The sequence below is a fragment of the Kwoniella dejecticola genome, chromosome 1 (genome assembly GCF_000512565.2).
Source record: "Kwoniella dejecticola CBS 10117 chromosome 1, complete sequence".
Classification (NCBI taxonomy): Eukaryota; Fungi; Basidiomycota; class Tremellomycetes; order Tremellales; family Cryptococcaceae; genus Kwoniella; species Kwoniella dejecticola.
Genome location: NC_089301.1, coordinates 963,608 through 982,421, shown reverse-complemented (window position 1 = coordinate 982,421; position 18,814 = coordinate 963,608). Strand labels below are relative to the sequence as shown.

Below are 18,814 nucleotides of genomic sequence, written 5' to 3'. Positions count from 1 at the left end.
TGAATCGTCTCAAGTTGAGTGATTGTTGTGTGGATATTTTGTTTTGTTTGTTTGTGGAGAGTTGAATCATGTCAACAAAACCACCAAGACAGTCGCGTATCCATCGCATTGTTTGAGCATCTCACTTAGAGGGCAAAGGACAGATTACATAACCAAACGCTGGGGCGGTTGGTGATCGGTCATGACCGATCAGTCATCCTTTTTTGGGCGTTGATCATGCATGCATGGCAAATGATGGCGTATCAAGGCTGAGCTAAATCCATCAATCATATGCCCATCAAAACCATCTTGAATACTTATCACATTCATCCATCTCCGACGTGGGGACACTCGTTCATCCTGTAACTTCAAGCTTGGACTTCTTATACCCCTGTGAACAAATATAAGCTCAGGCCATTCGATACCTCTCGCGCGATAAGGGCCGTTATTGCCTCCAGGACCCGCCTTATCTGTTCAGCCCAGCTGGCTTCGATACCCTTTACCGTATCTCGCAACGGTCTACAAAAGTGTCACCATTCGCCTTTCTCTCCAGCTCATCTGACAAGCCTGATCAATCCCACTCTTATCCGCCTTATCGCCCTATTCGACTCTACAGCTCGACAGCCAGTGACAGGGGAGGAGAAGTCATCGGGGAGAACGAAATGACAACCGAAAGGGACTACGGTGCGGCATCCCCGCCAGCTTCACCCAGTACAACTCGTGCCAGAAAGCCAACGCATGAAGGGCATGCCTCAATTACATCGTCAGTGGTCAACTTGACCAATACTGCTGTCGGCGCAGGGGCGCTAGCGTTTCCGTCCGCATTCGCGAGTATGGGATTGATACCTGGAATATTATCATGTGCGGGATCAGCAGGCACAGCAGTCTTCGGCCTGTACTGTCTCAGTAGATGTGCCGCGGTTGTAGGTACAAGACCTGGAGATGAGGGCAGGAAAGCTAGTTTCAATGAATTGACAAGATTGACATTTGGCAAAGGCTGGGCAACAAAGCTATTTGACGTGAGTCCACCAGCAAGAATCCTTGTTGAGGAAGAGCTGATCGTCTTCGGATTTGCTAGCTAGCAATAGCCATCAAATGCTTTGGAGTGTCTGTGTCTTATCTGATCATTTGCAAGGTAAGTAGTCAACGGTGACTCCTCGCCGCAATATCCCAGTGCTGACATCGCTTCACGCTTAGACCCTCCTCCCTCAAGTCTGCTTCACTCTCTCAAAAGTGTTCCAACATCCCTTACCCGACGATTCAATACTCCTCGCTTCGCACTTCTGGTTAATAGTATGGATGGTCGTCGTCATCCCACTCTCATTCTTGAAAACTCTGGATGCCCTAAGGTTCACAAGTCAAATAGCTTTACTTACGGTCGTATAGTAGGTTATGCTCAACTATCGCTAATCTGCAAAGACCTGACTGACGACATTCATGTCTAGTCTGGTTCTAGTAGTGGTGGGATGGTTTGCTGTGAAAGGGTCTTCACCCACTCACGGAGAGATTGTCCTGGGAAGATTTGGCAAAAACACATTATCGAGTTTCCCAGTGCAAGTGTTCGCGTATACCTGCTCGCAGAATGTGGGTCATACTAGAAATCTGCTCTCACGATAGTTTCTGTAGCTGATAATGGGAAATGATCAGCTCTTCCCCATATACAACGAACTGAAGAATAAGAATCAGAAAAAGATGAACACCGTCATCGTAGCTTCCATGGGATCTGCCGCGGCAGTATACGAAGTAGTGAGCTGACTTCTTCGTGACGTGCCGGATCTCTTCAGCTGACGCACTACTTAGATCGGTGTGATTGGATATCTCACTTTCGGTAGTAAAGTAGGAAGTAACATCATCGCCATGTAGGTCAGATCTAGCTTTATCAATACTTCAATTCAGACTAACCACCTTGAATTGCAGGTACCCGCCCACATCACTTATAATAGCGATTGGCCGACTCGGTATCGTGCTCCTCGTCGGTCTATCCTATCCTCTGCAGGTCTTGCCATGTAGACAATCCCTTCATCATCTCACGCATGGCTTGTTCAAGAAAGCCAAATTGCCCACGACCAATGGCAATCCGACTGTCGCACAGGAAGAGAATAGCGAGTCTGACGATGACGACGACGACGAAAGCGAGAATAACCCATTAGTACCTAAAGTGGATGATCATGGGCATGGCGTGCACAAGCATGAGATGAGCAAGGTTGAATTCATAGCTATCACGACGGTGATCCTCGTAGCTGGGTTCTTGATTGCTTACAACGTTCATGAGCTAGAGATCGGTGAGCTTTCCTCTCATTTGGGTGATCCGTCACTTCAGCGTCCGGGCTTGTGTATCCATGGTAGCGTGATTACTGATTCTTTGCGTGTCTTAGTACTCGGATTTGTAGGATCGACAGGATCGACGATAATTACTTTCATCCTTCCCGGTTTCTTCTATTTCAGACTATTCAGAGAAGAACAGGGAGTGACGAAATGGTGGGCATTCGCTTTGGGTGTATACGGATTCTTTGTCATGGCATTCTGGTGAGTGAAATATGCATCATCAGGAACACATGAGACGAATTATGCTAATCCCTTCCATGCACTTCAGTCTGACTTTCAACATCCTAAATCTTCTTCATAAATAGATCTTTTATGTGGATGTCCACGCACGGTTATGCATATGTCTTCGACTCAATTTATCTACTAGCTCTGTGTACAGCCTCTCGGACTGGATCACGAAGCAATATCACCGCTGCACAGCCACGCAGCTTCCGGGGACAAGCTCACAAGCTCACGTAGCACGCAGATACTATTGTACCAATAGTCAATCTACGATTGTAGCTGTCGAAATATTGCTATCCCCTCTGTACTCTCGATCGTCTTCCGAGTCGAACACCGATCCAAACACCTTGTTCCACGCTGATTCCTTGGATAGTTGCGGCCCAGAAGGACGCGTTGCCGCTTCGCCTGTCCATCCGCCTGACGGAACTGGAGGGGGATAGGCATCTACGTATGACATCCCCTTTCCGTCGTCCCAGATTTCACGGATTTTATCCTGAGGTCCAATCATCAGCATGATGTGCTTTTACGAAACGCGAAGCTCGAGCTCCTTCTGCCTCACGATTCCTAATTGCCATCCAGAATCCACCGAAAGCACGGCACAATCGACTCACAGGATTCGTGTAAATTGTGATTGTCTGTTTGGTCCCAGTATCATCCAGTGAGGTATGGGTGAAAGTACCCCTGGAATCGAATTCGGATTCGCTGGACATGGTATTTGGGTATACTGTACTGGATTGTATCGCGAATCGATCGGGCTCGTAATTGGAATGTTATGATGGGCGAATTCTGAGGGATCTTGCTGTTGGGACCAGGGGCATTAAAAGAAAGAGCTGGAGAAAATGGCTCGTCGATTTATGTTGCAAATCTGGATGATAACGGATAGCATGCATGACGATCGACTCGAAATTCGATCAAGGGAGGGCGACATCATGTTCCATACCGGAACCAAGTGAGTGAGAATGTCGTGTTATGTCATATCCGTGAAGAACGGAATGACGTGAGATACTCCAAGGTCATTCAGGATCATCCTTCTGCGCTTCTCAAGCTTCCGTGGAAGGTCGATTCTTATCCAATCTGTTGATCCTGGTTCAGAGCCAAGAAGAAGCAAGAAGTGTCCGGAATCCCTTGCAAGTCGGGGGAGGATACGCCCTTGGAATCTGGAATATGACAAATACCCAGCATCACCTAGTACACTCGACGCAGACCTCGCCAACACCAGATCAAGTCATAATTGTTGAGTTGACCACGCGCTTTCCGATGTGATCGGAGGAAGAAGGAGAAGCATGCTGAGTGCGTGAATGACCGCTTTTCTATGTTGATTCCCAGAGTCTGTCGCCTAGGTGTTGGTGGCAAGGATCTTCCTATCCATTGCGTACTTGTAGCTGGGCATGGCAATGCTGTAAGAGAAGACTCTGCCGATCCACTGAAATCGGAAAGTGCTATGCTGTTATACCGTAGTACCAAAGCTCTGACGTTCACGATGGCGTAAATGACCACTCGATGTCACAGCTGCACGAAGATACCACATGACAGATGTTGTGTGGCAGTCAGCCACTTGACCTGAAAATCTCCCAGCATTGCTTTGCTACCTTATAGCCATATGTAAGATACCACACTTATCATATGCATATAGTATACCATCAATACTGTGCACAGAAAAGGCTCGATTTCACACGACCGCTGTCCATATCCCAGTGGCCTTCTGAAAGCTTTCCAACAGATCCTTCCTTTACTTTTTCGGTCTGTTTTTCCTTTGTTTTTTGGCTTTTCAATTTTCGTTGATTCGTTGATGCGGTGTTTTGCGTTTTTTTTTTTTTTGCTTTTGTTCTGTTTTTGTTTTTTTCTTTCTCTCTTTTCTTCCTGGCTGGACTGGGCTTTCACGTACTATACAGTAGTCTGTATCACTATCACTTCCTTCAATTTCTGTATACACAACTCCAAAGCCTTTCATACCCCTTTCACGTGCCGTGTACACAATGCCCGATTCCCAATCTAGACTTTATTGTAGACGGGTGTCAGACTAATTGTCAGAGCTGTGCCAGCCGGCGAAATCCGATGGAGGCGGAGGAGCACGCTGAGAAGGATGCCCGTAGTATTCTCGACCTTCGAAATCGTAGCCAATGACTACTCGTTCGTTTGCATCGGAAGATCTCTTACTCATGTCAAAGTCAACCGAAGTCGGGAATCTTCTATCGGCGAAGTAGTTGTTGTTGGGCTGTCTGGATCTTTGAGAGCCAGTAGTATTGAAGGCCGACCTTGGAGGACCAGTCATTTGCGACTGACCGCTGAGAGTCGGCACGCAAGGAGGCGGAGGAGGTGGTGGAGGAAGAGGGGGCAGCATGGACCCCTGAGATGACTCAGAAAGTCCAAAAGGAGGGGGAGCAGGGGGAGGGTAAGGGTGTCGAGAGTGGGACCCGTTAGAGGGTGTAAAAGGGTGCACAGGTGGAGGAGGTGGGGGAGGGGGCATCCCAGTGGAGGCTGAGCCACTGGCGCCGAAAGGCATGCTTGCAGCAGATATGGCTCGATCGAGTTCATCCCCAGACACAATTGGATGGGGGTCAATCTTCCAATCATTTTCCGGAAGACGATGCCACATTTCGGTCTTGTCAGATCTCTCTAGAAGGCGCTCGTGGAACTGATTGAGCGTTCCAAGGGGATAATGGGTTCGCGGGATGGCGTAATATGTTCCAGTGTCATCTGAAAAGGCCATATGGCCGCGTGTTGGAATATGGAACACCGTCATCCACTCCTTACCGCCATTTCTGGAGATAGTGCCCTTGACAGGGGCAAAGGGGTCGAGAGAGACGAGTGGGCCTCTAGGAGCTGTGCCCACGAGGGTGTTTTTAGCGTAAGGAGCTCGAGGGTCGTAGTCGGTCTTGGTATCGTTGAAATCACTGACGGTGTCGTCGTCCGAGAGATGGCCATCGCTAGACCCATCGTTGGACAGGTGCATTTTCTGTCGTGAGGATGTTCGTCAGTGCTGTGCGGGGGCCGTTCTTTTGCAAGAAGCGAGGTGCTCTCAGATCACTTACTTCCATCATTTGTTCAACCGTCTGTTTGACGATTAAACTGACGGCCGCGCCACTGAGGTTGCTGGTACCAGACATGACACTAGGGGCTCTTCTAGGATTGGTATAGCCGCCACCCGAAATAGGTCGCATAGTTGAGACCTGTCTTGTGTTGGTGGCTGAGCTAGTATGCGTATTTGTATCGGTCATTTTGTGTATGGACTCAAATGAAGTTGCAATTGGCGATAGGTATCGTCTCTGATTGAAGCAATGATGATTGAAGCTGAAATCAACAGTCAAGGCTGCGAGATATGGGGATTCTTATAGCTTTCTCAAGAGGGATTTTCCAGAGGTCCACTTTGGCAGGAAGCAAAGGTTACGAACTGAGGACAAAGGACGGCAAGATGAAGTATTTGTGGAAGTTCCAGGCTTGGCCAAATTCGCGCGATCAGAGAGAAGCAGGAAACGACTGACGTGCTATACTGTCTTCTCGATTCTGAAGCGAAAATCTTACTTCCTCACTGACTGTTACAGAAAGCTTCTACAAGGATGTCCGAGAAACAAGGACTTTCTGGTTTATTTAGCATCTTACTGTTCGAGCCTGCGTTCATTTCGAAGAAGGTGTCAGAGCAGATTGGCAATCCGGTCTCATCGGGGAATACTTGAGTCATTTGTCCAGGAAGGTGTAACACAAGGTGGCTCCCTCGCATTCTTCATGGATGAATGGATCAAGGAGAAGGCATACTTTCGCAATTCACACTGAACATGACGTGGCGCGCTATCTGACACAGCCCGGGAAGCCCGATGGATTCGGATCATAGTGAGACCCACGTGAAGGAGAGAAAGTAGGCTAGAATGTACCGTACTGCAGAATGGTCTTCTTTCGCCACCGAGAAAGGCCTATGCATGTCTGCCGACTCCTGTCACAGTTCATTGGCTGCACTGAATCCAGCCAGTCTTATTTGACCTTTCTCACACTTGATCTGAAGCGACAAATGGGTCCAAGCTGAGGTCTGACATGACGGATGGGCTGGGCATGATTGTCGAAAATGTCCCATCCGAGCCAAGCGAAGAAATTGGGGAGTCAGAGAGGGCCTCGAGCTCCTCCGCTCCGGTGACCGAGACCAAGTCCAGCGGGATGATAGTCTGCCCTATCAGTCTGGCCTCTTCTACAATTTTGGACAGGCCTAGGAAGCTTAGCTCTCGTGAGGCGTCGTCTTCATGTGGCAGCGCCTTGTGATCTTGGCACTCGAATTCGAATTCCATCCCACATGTCGAGCGATCTGACCGATCCTTCAAAAGTCTTCCTTGAAAAATCAGCTTGGTATGATCTTCGAGCTTCGTCCAGATGTCCAGTCCATCTGTCCTTGTTTTTAGTTTCCATACTGACTGAGTGGCCTCAGTGCGGTAGAAGCCAACAATGGGCATCTCGCAGTCCAACTTAGAGGCATAAGAGTATCCTTGAGCGCCATCCGAGTGGAAGAGGGTGGAGTCAAGACGACCAGCAAAACATACTGGCTGGTTTATCGTGCCACTATTGACCGCAGCGTGATGACAGTGGTCCGAGGTGGAATCGTCCGGCAGGAAGGACCTCGTATGAGCATGAGGCCGTGCTATAGATGGGTCAGTTCCAGCATCGCTGTTTGACTCTGGGTCATGGAGCTACCATGTCATTTACTTTCATCAGCAACTCCCTCGATGCGAGTGATGGCTGAAATCGTTTTGATTAAGACATACAGCGCAAGGCAGCTCACATTCTTCAAATTTCTGTCAATGACGCCCAGAACTTCATTCCTGGTCTTTCTGAGGATACTCCGGTTGCTGTGACCTAATGAATAGCTGTCTATGAGGGATCGGAAGAGCCTCGTGGTGTTGCATCTGATATGTGATAAGTCATCTCTGGCCGACTCATCGCTAGCCTGAGTCATGCCGATTGAGCGGTGTTGTCGTCCTGTAGGATGTATGATGAGATTCCCCTTCCTGCTGCAGACATCTTGGAAAGATGGAGACAGAGGGCTAGATAGCTAGGATGGGCTGCGCGAGCCAATTCCCGCCTTGTGCCATCTTATATCACTGGGCTCTACACTGACTTTCAGGTCAAGTTGCGACGAGGGCTGGGCCCGCTTTATGTCCAAACCGCATGATCCTTTGAGCTGCACTGATGATGACGTGTTCAGCCTTTTCCGACCTGTGTAAGTCTCGAAGGAGAGCAGGAAGGCGCGTGAAGTCCTCGAGGCATCGTTGCCGGATGTCAATGGAAATTTTCGATATGCGTCGAGCTGCGTAGTACTGGGACGTACTCGTAGAATTGCCTCGTGATTCAGCTTAGATCCCGATGGCAGGATGCTGGGGAGGCCATAGCCGTAAACTGCAATATAGATTGCACGATATGTACGGTAACACGACTGATGTGATGCATATATGTTACGGTAAAACACTACGGACCGACACTGCTCACATTTAGCAGATGCGCTATCCGTGCAACCTCCCCGTCTTGTACCGCTCTTCAGACCATATTGGCTTCGAAAGAAGTGTCAAGAGTGGCCTTACCAAAGTAAGTCGATCAGAACCTACGGTCTACCTTCTTCCGCGGAGAGGAAAGTGGACGTCCGCATTCGGATCAAGCCGAATAGTGCCTGTCTCGTCTTCGAGTACAGATCTGTCAGGATATGTTACGCGCCACAAAGGTCTACTGCCTCGATTCGTCCACGTATCACCTGCTGAACCCTCCTCGGTTCTTACCCACGTTTCGTGGTCAGTCCCATTGAAGCGAATCAGTGATCAGCTGTCTGCCGCACGAGTGAGGGATGTGTTGCGTGTAGCCTTTCTTCTCGGCTGTCACGAACCCGTTGATATTCGTATAAGGCACATAACAGTACCGCCTCCCCGAAAATTAATACTGGATCGCATTCCAAGTCAGTAGCATCGTTGGCTGTATGCTCTTGTACCTAAGGTAGGTACATCGGAAACATCATCGGCTATAAGCTATGGGCGGCTGATCAGACTGAAGGCGGCCACTTACAACGTTGAGCATCGTGGATCCGACGGATTTCAAGCTACTATGGAAAGCGTCCCACAATTCTCGATTCGGATGATCAGGCTCGTATCCCCTTTTGAGGCTGTCAACTTCCTCCGATAGGACACTCATAATCTTGTTGAGATCGCGCGAAAAACTGAGCGAGTCCGCCGCTTCAGTAGTGATATCCTCCGTGATTTTCTCCACTGCGAGTCGGACGAGCTGATCTCTGGTCAAATTGAGGGAATCTTCGTCCTTGTTTACGATTATGAAGAAATGATACTTCTGCGCGTTGAGGGAAAAAGGCTTTTCAGAATACTGTAGCACAAAGAGGCAGAATTTGGGTGACCCTTTTAAGCTGTCAGGATTCGTCTTCGTAGCCCTCACAGCAAGGTGAGTGCTGCTGGTGTCAATATGCAGGAAGGCCAGAGACTGTGCGAGACAAAATAAGACAAGCCTTCTCAGAACATTATCCTTTGTTTTGTGCCCGACGTCAGTGGAGCAGAAGGCTGCTACACGACTGAGGAGGTAGTGTCGTCAGCGCCAAGAGGTCCACAAAGGAAATATTGCGCCAGCCTGCACCCCTGTACTCGACCTTGAAAGCACTACATCGATCCTACAGAAGAAGACCATCGAAGGCTACCCAATGACCACCACAGTAGACTGACTAAGTATGCTGTATGCATCAATGCCAATGTTTGACCTAGGATGTGGCGATTCATCCTTGACGAGGTCCCCAGTTGTCCCAATCCCAAAGCGATCCAGCATTGTTCTCTTCGGCGGAGAAGTTATGTGAATCGTAGGATGGAGGAGAATCCTTCGGGACATCTGAAGATGACTGAGCGCCTTCACCATCTGCACCATGGCTAGCAGACGGCGCACCCTCGGTCTTGGAGTCTTGATCAAAGTGGGGGATATGGGGTAAATAATTGTCAACTAAGGAAATATCACCCAGATTGGTCCAATAACTTAGATCGAGGTTTTCGTTGATCTCACGACACAGCCATACGCTCCTCTCGCTGTCTGTGGCGACAATGCCAAGCACTTTTCTCCTACATCCATGCTTGAAGCCGTCGTGAGTTCTCGTGGTGTCCATCTGACCATTAGTCATAAAATAGCTAGGATCCAATTGGACGCGACAGAAAGAACCTTTCGAGTGTTGTCCAGAGATGTATACAATGTCGTTTACACAGGAGCTTGCGAAGTGACCGTACAGGACGGCACTGGTGTCCTGTCAGTGAGTCGGACTTGAGTGGTAAGCAAACATTGTTCCCGAAGCCGTTTACAGCAGTCCTCGCTGTTCGAGACAGGATATGGGACTCACTTTGGACATTGCGGAACTCATGCTGCTACCTGATTATTGTTCAGTACTTCTCGTAAATCTCGAAAGCTGAGTAGTATCATCAGCGGCCAAGTGGCAAGACTTTACGGTCGGAATGTGATATTGTACGTCAAGTATCTTATTATCCTCCGTCTTGCAGGGACTACGGTACAATGTGTACGCTCCCAAATCGTGAGAGAAGCAACAGGTCGTCAGGCAGAAAGGAGAAGCGAAGTACGCCCTTCTTCTACATCGACCATGGCATTCGTTATCCACTATGAACAGAATGCCACGGAATCGGGCTGTCGGTACAGTACCTCGATACACTCAAAATCCACACTTTTCACCCAAGAATCCTTTGATCATTGCTCTCCATTCATGCGAAAACCCAAAAAGCCCTGAGACGACGAGACGACGCTTCAAGGCGAATCCTAACCACGTCAGAGCGAGAGCTTCCTTGACCTTGACGTATCGTGCATATGTATCAATATCTACACTAAGATATGATATGACGTGAAAGCAAGATCTGCGGAGCGTCGAAGGGAAACGGAGTGTTTCACGCATACAGTACTATCAAGTGTCTCCTTCCGATGCCTCAGAGGTGGTAGAGGGGGTAGAAACTCTAGCATCATCGTCCATCCCAATATAAGGAGTGCCCTCGTGGTCGCTCAGGTCCCCTTGCTCAGATACGTCAAAGAACTCTTCGTTGGATCCAGAGTCCCCGCCCCACGTGTCGTCCTCGCATATGGAAGGACTCGCACTCAGGGCTGGCGAGGCTGGGGGCTGCCAGACTGGTAATTGTAGGCCAGGTCGAGCAATTGATGGCCCAGCGATGGAAAACCCGCTACTCGGAGACGCATCGTTGCCTGAGAACCCCACGGGTCCGAGTTCGAGCCGGGTGCCGGGGGGTCCATCGGAAAACGCATCGAGAGACGTCCCGAGTCGATACGAGGTCCAGATCTCATTACCCTTGTCGCGCTCAGTGTTCTTCCAGAGACGCCAGGAATTTTTGGAGCGGGCCTGACTTGCCCTTACTGCAGAATACTAGCAAGTCGAGTGGCGGTCTAGCGGTACAGTGAAGGCGTTTCCATCGTCGAGGGATATCTCGTATCCCTCGGGCTGCTCGAGTATACCACCATAAAATACAAACTCCGTCGGTATCGCCCCATCAGGGGATCTGAGGATGGTATGGGTGAATCGCGTGTCGGTGGAAGGCTGGATCATGCCTTCTTGTGATTGGGCTGTCGCAAGCAAATTGGCATAACGAGCTGCTGCCTCTCTGCGGGCTTGCCTGAGTTAATCTTGCTGTAGGTTACGACTACTCGACTCAGGGATTTTCCACGCTTTGCCGAATCTTCCACTCATGTCGGCTGTCCGCAATACCGATTGGATCGTGTGAAAGGCCACAAAATTGATCAGCCACTGTGAGATATACTCAGTTTAGAATGCAGTCCATGTTAGACAGTGGGATGCCAAGTTATATATCTTGATCGAATCGATGATGGCTCCCTCTAGCCTTCGAGTGAGAGCGAACGAACCTCGATACGACTCGCTGAAAGTCCGATGTGGTGTCATGTCCAAAGAGTTCAAGCCTAGATTTTCCTCTTTCGATGACGAGTAAAGTTGGCTCCCAAATCGGAAGTCCAAGCACAAAAGATATTTGTGGACGGCCTTTGTGGTGCACACCTTCTCAGAAGACACAGGTAAAAATCTTCGACTCAGGCGATACCGTGGAGACATCATGAAAAGAGTGCCACCTCGCTTGCAGATGATACGAAGACAACGTACTGTTGTACGCCGGCAGAGTCCGGCCATGCAATGATCCGCGCGTCAGTTTGCACTGAACGTCCAAGGCGGGTCAGGAATATCCAGCCCGGCATGATTCCAGGACGGATTACGTAGCGCTCCCGACCAGCGTACAATTCTTCGCAAGATAATGTCAAGTCAACAAACTCTTCAAGTAAGAAGTGCTGGCATGAACCGGGATTTTCATTTTGCCACACATCCCGAATATATAATGATGCGATTAAACGAATCCACGTGGATACCATTCTCTACACCCGCTTGACGCGGAATAAATCACTTGAGCCTGAACACAGCATCTGCGTCACATGGTGAAATCTAGATTTGGCCCATACGAGTCCAGTCTTGGCTTTCTTCCATGTTCGTGCTTGCTCTGCTCACTCGCAACTCGATAAGCTCCTTGATGCCTTGTTTCACCGCGTGGTTGAGCTGGAAATGGCGTTCCATATGCATACCTCGAAGCAGAATACCTGCCGGCCGGCCGAGTGCACCGAGTGACTCGGTTATGTAAGCGATCTGCAGGAAAGTAAATTCGGAATTGCACATCGGTACGCGCGAGAGAGAGAGAGAGCTCGCAATTCGGGATGTTCACTTACAGCACATGCTGTAGTATCCCAAACTGTGAATGCTAGAACTCTCCGTAACGAACAAGACAGAAGACAGGAACGGCTGTACCAAGTCGTAGTTGTACACCGCGTGATATCATGCGGATATGCCGTCTATCACAGGCAGCGCTTCGGTATTGCGATTGTCGCGAAGCATGAAATATGGTGCAGCATACATGACGAAGACGTGTTCATGCATTCATGATACTCTTAGATGACACAGTGGGGAGATAAGGGGTAATTGATATTGCTGATGCGAGTACCTCGCCGAGTCACAAAGGATATTTGGGAGGACTATGCAATCACCTCGACCATGCATGGAATTTTGAATGTGACCTCGCGGTTCGAGTGTTCAAGTGGTTTATTTCTAGAAAACACCATGCGGTGCTTGTGTTTTCCTGTTTGACGGGTTCGCGGCAAGCGATTAATGTGGATTTGCTTGGACCTGAATTCTGGGCGTTGGAGGTTGGATGTTTCCGTAATAGGTAAAAGGTACATGCAGCATCTTGCGGTACTTGACCGGTCAATTTACTCCTTCCCCACAAATCCGACACCTGCAAACTGCAAACAAAAGATAGACCCGGTCTAGTTGAGACCTTTAGATGCAGTCTAATTCCTACGTGGCGCGCGCAATCAGCATTACCCGACCGTCGGATTCCAAGTTGACTCGACTTATCATACGCAAGTACTTGACTGCGGCTTAGGCTTAGGCTTCCATTCTTATTCCTATCACTCTTGTTACATCTTGCATCATCATCATCAGCATCAGCTTCGTCATCTCATCCTCTTCCTCTTCCTCGTCATTCTTCCTACTTGCATCTCCGAATTCTCCCTTGCTTGCGATACATATATACATACATCTACATCTTGAAGATACCCATTTGCCCACTCGCTCTCTTACTTCCACACTCTTCCGGCGGAATCTATCATCAAGGACCAACCTCTCCACATAGTATACACATCATACCCTCCTTTGGGTCAACCTGATAAAGCAGACTACGGAAATACTAGGCCGCCGAGATAGATATTCCGTATTACACCGGTCGTCTCGCTGTTGATTGGATACCAAGGGATCAAGTGGTACTACTCCGGCCCACCTTTATCGGCACACATCATCACCATCAACAACGCTCGGATCCAATTGTACATCAAGTGACCTTGGGAGTGTTGCCGTCGGTTGATCTGGTGAGGTAAAGAGGGTCTCTACGACCGGTCAGCATCAGGAGGAGAAACCACACAGCACCCCTTCACCCATTGCGAAACCTGTTCAGTGAACGAAGCCATTTTTCTGCTTTGCTCTATTCGAAACCTCATCCTTCGCAATTGTGTATTGCATGACTGCTTCGGGGGGCAAGTCGACCTTGTGATACCTACCTTCTTTCCCATCTTATCTTGCATCAAATCAGATAATCACGCCATCCTGTCGTCCCCCACTTCTTTCCCTCCTACACAACGACAACAAAGGACCTTCGGTGTTCTATAAATTGACGACTCCATCTCGACACACCCTGTGATACACTACAAACTACTACTCCACATCGTCAAAGGAAGGTAGATTTGACTGGAAGTTACGATAACCAAGGATTAGTCGGTGTGTTGGGGCTGCTGGTGATTCGCGTAAGTATAAAGTCTTCTCTCCTATTTCATCACAATATCTATAATCTGGCCAGCCTAAAGACATTTGATTGCCTGTTCATATTAGATTGATACTGATGGATGCTTTGAAGTTCCCTCTCGCTTCTACAGGCCTGGGAACCCATTACACAGCTAGACGTCCCTTCCAAGCTATCCTTTCGTAACTCATCTAGTCACTCCACTTTCAGGAGGACCTAGCTGTCGCACGCGGTATACATGGCACGATGAACGGCTCACCATCCCTGGCATCACCCATTCCGACTCTTCCGCATCATTCGCCCTCGCCTTCACCTCGTCGAGGTGCAGGCGCAGGTACCGGTACAAGCGCAGTAGCTGGACCATCGTCCCCCCGACTGCCCCGAGCGTCTATGGGCCCCAGACTACCCAGTATATCCGCATCGCAGCCATTTGATTTCGATACGACTGAGTCTCCGCCTTTACCCGGAACATCGGCAAGGACAAGCGTAGTCATGGGATTCTCGCCTGCTTCGACCCATCAGACCTTGTCAGCGGTACCTGAGGCGTCTTCGTCCACCTCGCCTCGCAATCCGGTCTTGACGCTGAATACTGCCAACAGGAGACTCTCCTCACTGTCTCCTCAGTTGACCACTCCTGTCGAACAGGTCTTCCAATGGACAGAAGGATCACCTAGGCCTTTAGCTACTTCTCCCAGAGGATTGGCCGGAGAACTACCGCCCAGGTCCAGACGCAACTCAGCTGCCATCGTGTCCATTAGTCTCTCCTCGAGATCAAGATCCCGCACACCTAGAGGAAGTGCAGCTGTATTACCCGATCAACAAGGTAATAGTGGTTCGGGAACACCTAGCAAGGGGTCATCCGCTGCTACACCTAAACCAGATGGACAAGTGATTCAGATGGGAGATTCATGGATCAGCGGACAAGATCAGGACGAGATGGACGACTGGCAACCGGCTGGAGGGATGCTGTTGGACGGCGATGATTCTGCAGCCCTAGAAAACGAGGATGCACACGACTATGACGACGATGTCAAAGAAAGATCTTGGACCGGCTTTTCCGACAAAGATGGATCAGACTCGCCTCATGTGGAAGAACCGTTCAAGCCCGGTATGCTGATTGGGGAAGGGATGGAATTCCAAGGAGAAATCATTGTCCCCGCGGTAGGAAGGATGGGAGCGGACGATATTGGGCTACCGCTCCGAAGGGGAGGAAGCGAAGCTACAAAGAATACGAGGACGGATGGGCAAACCGAGAAGAAACGTTATGAAGTAGTCAGGAAATTGGGAACCGGAAGTTATGCTGTGGTTTACCTTGTAAGGGAAAAAGGAGGAAGACACAGGGAATTTGGTAAGTCAAGGTCACGGCTCTATGACTATCGTTAAACTAATGGTATTCGATAGCTCTAAAATGCTTGAGTAAACAAGATTTGGAGGAGGAACAACTTGAAACGCAACTCTTTGAAGCTCACATCCACCTATCTTTGCCGATTCACCAGAACATCGTCACCTTACACCAGACTTTGCAGACCAGGAAATGGCTGTTCTTGATGCTGGAGCTCTGTCCTGGTGAAGATCTGTAAGTGACTTCGCTCCTTGTTCTTGTGATCGATGCTGATCAGTCACAGGTTCTACTGGCTCGAAAAATCACGAGACGCTTCTCCGCACACACAACCTGTCCCTCTTCCTGGAGACCGCAATGGCGGTGTCATGTCATCGTCCAAATTGTCATCATCCTCAATTCCATTTTCTTCCTCGCAGATGTTCTCGAACTTCCACGGCATGTCATCCTCCTTCACCAACTCGCCAGGTAACGCCTTTTCGCAATATAGTGGATCGCCCGCTTCACTCTTGTTTGCTCATCACAACGGCCACTCCCACTCGAACCACTTCACGCCATCTCAGACTCCGCCGACTCCCAGCCTACTCTCAGCGTTCTCGGCCAACACCCTGCTCAGCTCCAGACGTCTACGTTTGATCGCCTCAATGTTCAGTCAAATGTGCGAGGCCGTGTCCATCTGCCACGACGCCGGTGTCAGCCACAGGGATATCAAGCCTGAAAACTTTATCTGTTGCGATTCGATAGAGCTGGAAGCTGCTGTGGATGGTGAATATGGCGAAGATGATGAAGAAGGCAAACCCGTCAACTTCGGTCCGCAAGCTAAGAGAAAAGTCATTGTCAAGTTGACAGACTTCGGTCTCGCCACCACGGAGGAGGAAAGCGGGGACGTAGAATGCGGAAGTAAACCGTATATGTCGTACGAATGTCGAAACAACCTCGGTCCCACGTATTTCCCTGCACCTGCGGACGTATGGTCTTTGGGTATCGTCTTGATTAACATGCTTTTCCACCGAAACCCTTGGAAAGATCCCACGCCCGGTGATCCAAACTTCGACAACTTCCTCATGGATCCCATCGGATTCCTGCTCACCAAGTTCACCGGTATCGGTCGAGAAGTTGCTTCTTACTTGGCCGATCATGTCTTGTGCATTGACGTAGACGCGAGAATATCTGCTAGAGGTTTCGGTCAATGGATCAAGAATCTCCCCGAAATGATCGCTGGCAGGAAAGCCGTACAATCGCTAAGAGTGTCCAGATTGGAAACGCAGAAGACACCTACAGATAAAGGTCTATTTGTCAAATCACCCGTGGCAACCGGTCAAGAAGCTACTCGAAAGTACTCGGCTTCAGCTCTCACCTCCTCTGCCCCGACCTTGTCGAATCTGCCCCCACCATCTCAACTGTCACACTCGCATGAACACCATCGACATCATATCCTTGAAGAAGAGAATGAGGATGCATCCCCGACCACTCCACCACTCGATCACGATCAAGACGAACTAGTCTCTGCCACCACGGTGGACGAGCAACTGACCCCGGTAGACACCGGGGATTACGCCTCGCCCGAAAACGAGGCAATCGACAACGATTCGGAAACTTATGTCAATGAGTCGGTCGCAGACAGCTCGGACAGAGCGGACGCAGATTCGAGATCGCTTTCGACTCACAAGAGGCGGAAGAGGGGTATCCGGAAGGGCAAAGCTGCCAAAGCTGCCGCTCTTGCCGCTGCTGGTGCAGAGCAACCTTCACAGGAGGAACGAGACGCCCTGTTAGCTGAATTGACCGCTGCCTCTCAGTCACTCGCGCGAGAAGTCAGCAAGTTCAGCAAGGATGGAGATAGTCCTGGCACACCTGATCTATCGCGCATCGAGGATTTCCCGCCCCTTGGAGCGACTCCAGCTCAAATTGCAGAGGCCAAGAAGTCCAGATGGAAGGACATGATGAAGTTCAGCGGTAGCCAGAACCCCGAATTAGCTGCCTTAGCTCGAAGAGTAGCAGACAGAGATGGTTCGTTGAACCTGTCGGCTCCGGCTAAACTGCAACATAACAAACATACACCTTTGACTTCCGCCAACAAGCATGCCTTGCGACAGACTACCACAGTATCTACCACGTCTGGCTTTAGCACTACTAGCGCTTTGAGCAGCTTTGGCGCGGTCAGCAGTGCTACCTCCTCGGCGGATGATGAAGATTGGAGAAAACCTCGGACATCTAAAGTTCAAGCTCAACCCATTATTGAGGAACAAGCTGAGAACAGAGGTAGAGATAAGACTGTCACTGCGATGCATGGAGGAAGACGGGGTGAGGATCAGTCGAGAGCCAGGAAAGCTGCGTTGGCTGCTGCTGCGATCACCGGAGGATTTGGGGAGATGGGCAATTTTGGGAAACCCTCAAATATCTCTCTGGCCCAACCTATCCAGTCTCAGCCTCAGCCTCAGCCTCATAGACCTCCTGCATATCAGACCAACTCGCACAAGAATTCAGGGGTTGCCACAACGAATTATACGATCCGAAATTCTGCACCGCTCGGACAATTACCTATCTCGAATCAAGGTAAAGCACCCTACAAATCCGGGTTATCACACACTCACGCCATGTCCATCGATGGATCTTCTCCAACTACTACTACTCTTGACTCTTCTCCATCCGCCACTCTAGATAATTCTGCTCCGAAGGCCTATGCTCGACCTGCGTTATCTACCAAAGAAAGCTCTTCTACTATTACTTCTCCTTCCCCATCGACCGCTATACCCAACAATGTATCCAGCTCGACGGGACAAGCACAAAGTCCAGGACCGAATAAACCTAAGTTGAAGGGTCAGATCCATACTTTGGCCAAGATGCTGAGTGGGCTCAAGACCAAGGGAAAGGATTAGTCGAACGTCACAGAGCGGAAATTCATCCTCTGTCGTACAAATACGAAACACAACTCAAATCACAAACGCAAATCCACATTTCACCTCCTCTCATAAAGCCGCAGCATAAATACAATTATACAACACAATACAACGCACAAATCATACCAACCAGATCAATCAAATGAAACCAAATCCAATTGAAATACTGTCATTCACCCTTACAGCGGGCTGTATCTATCTTCAAGGAAGTAGTACCAGTAGAAGTAGTAGTAGCTAGTACAAATACACAAGAAACGAACAATGAACAATTCTTGCATGCATGTATTACTATGTACCAATTACCATTTACACTTTACGCTTTGCTTGCATGCCGTGTGAGGATCTTACATGTACGTGTTGATACTGCACACAAGCCAATGAAAAAGTGCCACATGCCATGTTTTCCTATAATTCCGATTGAGTATTACGGTAATGTGCCCTTTGATGGACGCGAATGATTTCCAGGCTTAACAGTGACAGTGTCAACAAGGCAGTCTAATTGTACAAATCGCTACTTGGATATCACTCAACATTACTGCTGTTTGACTTTACTACTAGATAGTCATATAGCTTTGATTGGCATCATCGTCATCATCATACTTACTATAGTCACTCCTTCTACATCCGAATAATTCCTCGCGCATCACTCGGATGGTTTTACTTGAATATCTACTGAGGCTGGTACG

At 49.2% G+C, this 18,814-nt stretch overlaps 6 protein-coding genes across 6 annotated transcripts; 2 read left to right on the top strand and 4 right to left on the bottom strand.

Annotated features, from left to right (window-relative positions):
• Window positions 1-641: 641 nt before the first annotated feature.
• On the top strand, window positions 642-2,609 carry I303_100371 (uncharacterized protein; the record flags this gene model as incomplete). The annotated part of the gene is made up of 9 exons (XM_018403742.2): window positions 642-998; window positions 1,058-1,114; window positions 1,177-1,364; window positions 1,425-1,563; window positions 1,627-1,725; window positions 1,780-1,838; window positions 1,897-2,261; window positions 2,355-2,505; window positions 2,573-2,609. 9 exons carry the CDS (start codon window positions 642-644, stop codon window positions 2,607-2,609), a joined length of 1,452 nt encoding a protein of 483 aa, XP_018266396.2.
• A 179-nt stretch (window positions 2,610-2,788) lies between these two features.
• I303_100370 (uncharacterized protein) lies at window positions 2,789-3,236 on the bottom strand (the record flags this gene model as incomplete). Its single annotated transcript, XM_018403741.1, has 2 exons — window positions 2,789-3,019; window positions 3,138-3,236. The coding sequence occupies 2 exons, from the start codon at window positions 3,234-3,236 to the stop codon at window positions 2,789-2,791; spliced, it is 330 nt and encodes a 109-aa protein (XP_018266395.1).
• Window positions 3,237-4,546: 1,310 nt separating this feature from the next.
• On the bottom strand, window positions 4,547-5,744 carry I303_100369 (uncharacterized protein; the record flags this gene model as incomplete). The annotated part of the gene is made up of 2 exons (XM_018403740.1): window positions 4,547-5,482; window positions 5,559-5,744. 2 exons carry the CDS (start codon window positions 5,742-5,744, stop codon window positions 4,547-4,549), a joined length of 1,122 nt encoding a protein of 373 aa, XP_018266394.1.
• Window positions 5,745-9,268: 3,524 nt separating this feature from the next.
• On the bottom strand, window positions 9,269-9,895 carry I303_100368 (uncharacterized protein; the record flags this gene model as incomplete). Its single annotated transcript, XM_018403739.2, has 2 exons — window positions 9,269-9,781; window positions 9,875-9,895. The coding sequence occupies 2 exons, from the start codon at window positions 9,893-9,895 to the stop codon at window positions 9,269-9,271; spliced, it is 534 nt and encodes a 177-aa protein (XP_018266393.2).
• A 549-nt stretch (window positions 9,896-10,444) lies between these two features.
• On the bottom strand, window positions 10,445-11,095 carry I303_100367 (uncharacterized protein; the record flags this gene model as incomplete). The annotated part of the gene is made up of 2 exons (XM_018403738.1): window positions 10,445-10,858; window positions 10,946-11,095. The coding sequence occupies 2 exons, from the start codon at window positions 11,093-11,095 to the stop codon at window positions 10,445-10,447; spliced, it is 564 nt and encodes a 187-aa protein (XP_018266392.1).
• Window positions 11,096-14,138: 3,043 nt separating this feature from the next.
• Window positions 14,139-18,107, top strand: I303_100366 (uncharacterized protein; the record flags this gene model as incomplete). The annotated part of the gene is made up of 3 exons (XM_018403737.1): window positions 14,139-15,240; window positions 15,294-15,468; window positions 15,518-18,107. The coding sequence occupies 3 exons, from the start codon at window positions 14,139-14,141 to the stop codon at window positions 18,105-18,107; spliced, it is 3,867 nt and encodes a 1,288-aa protein (XP_018266391.1).
• Window positions 18,108-18,814: the final 707 nt, after the last annotated feature.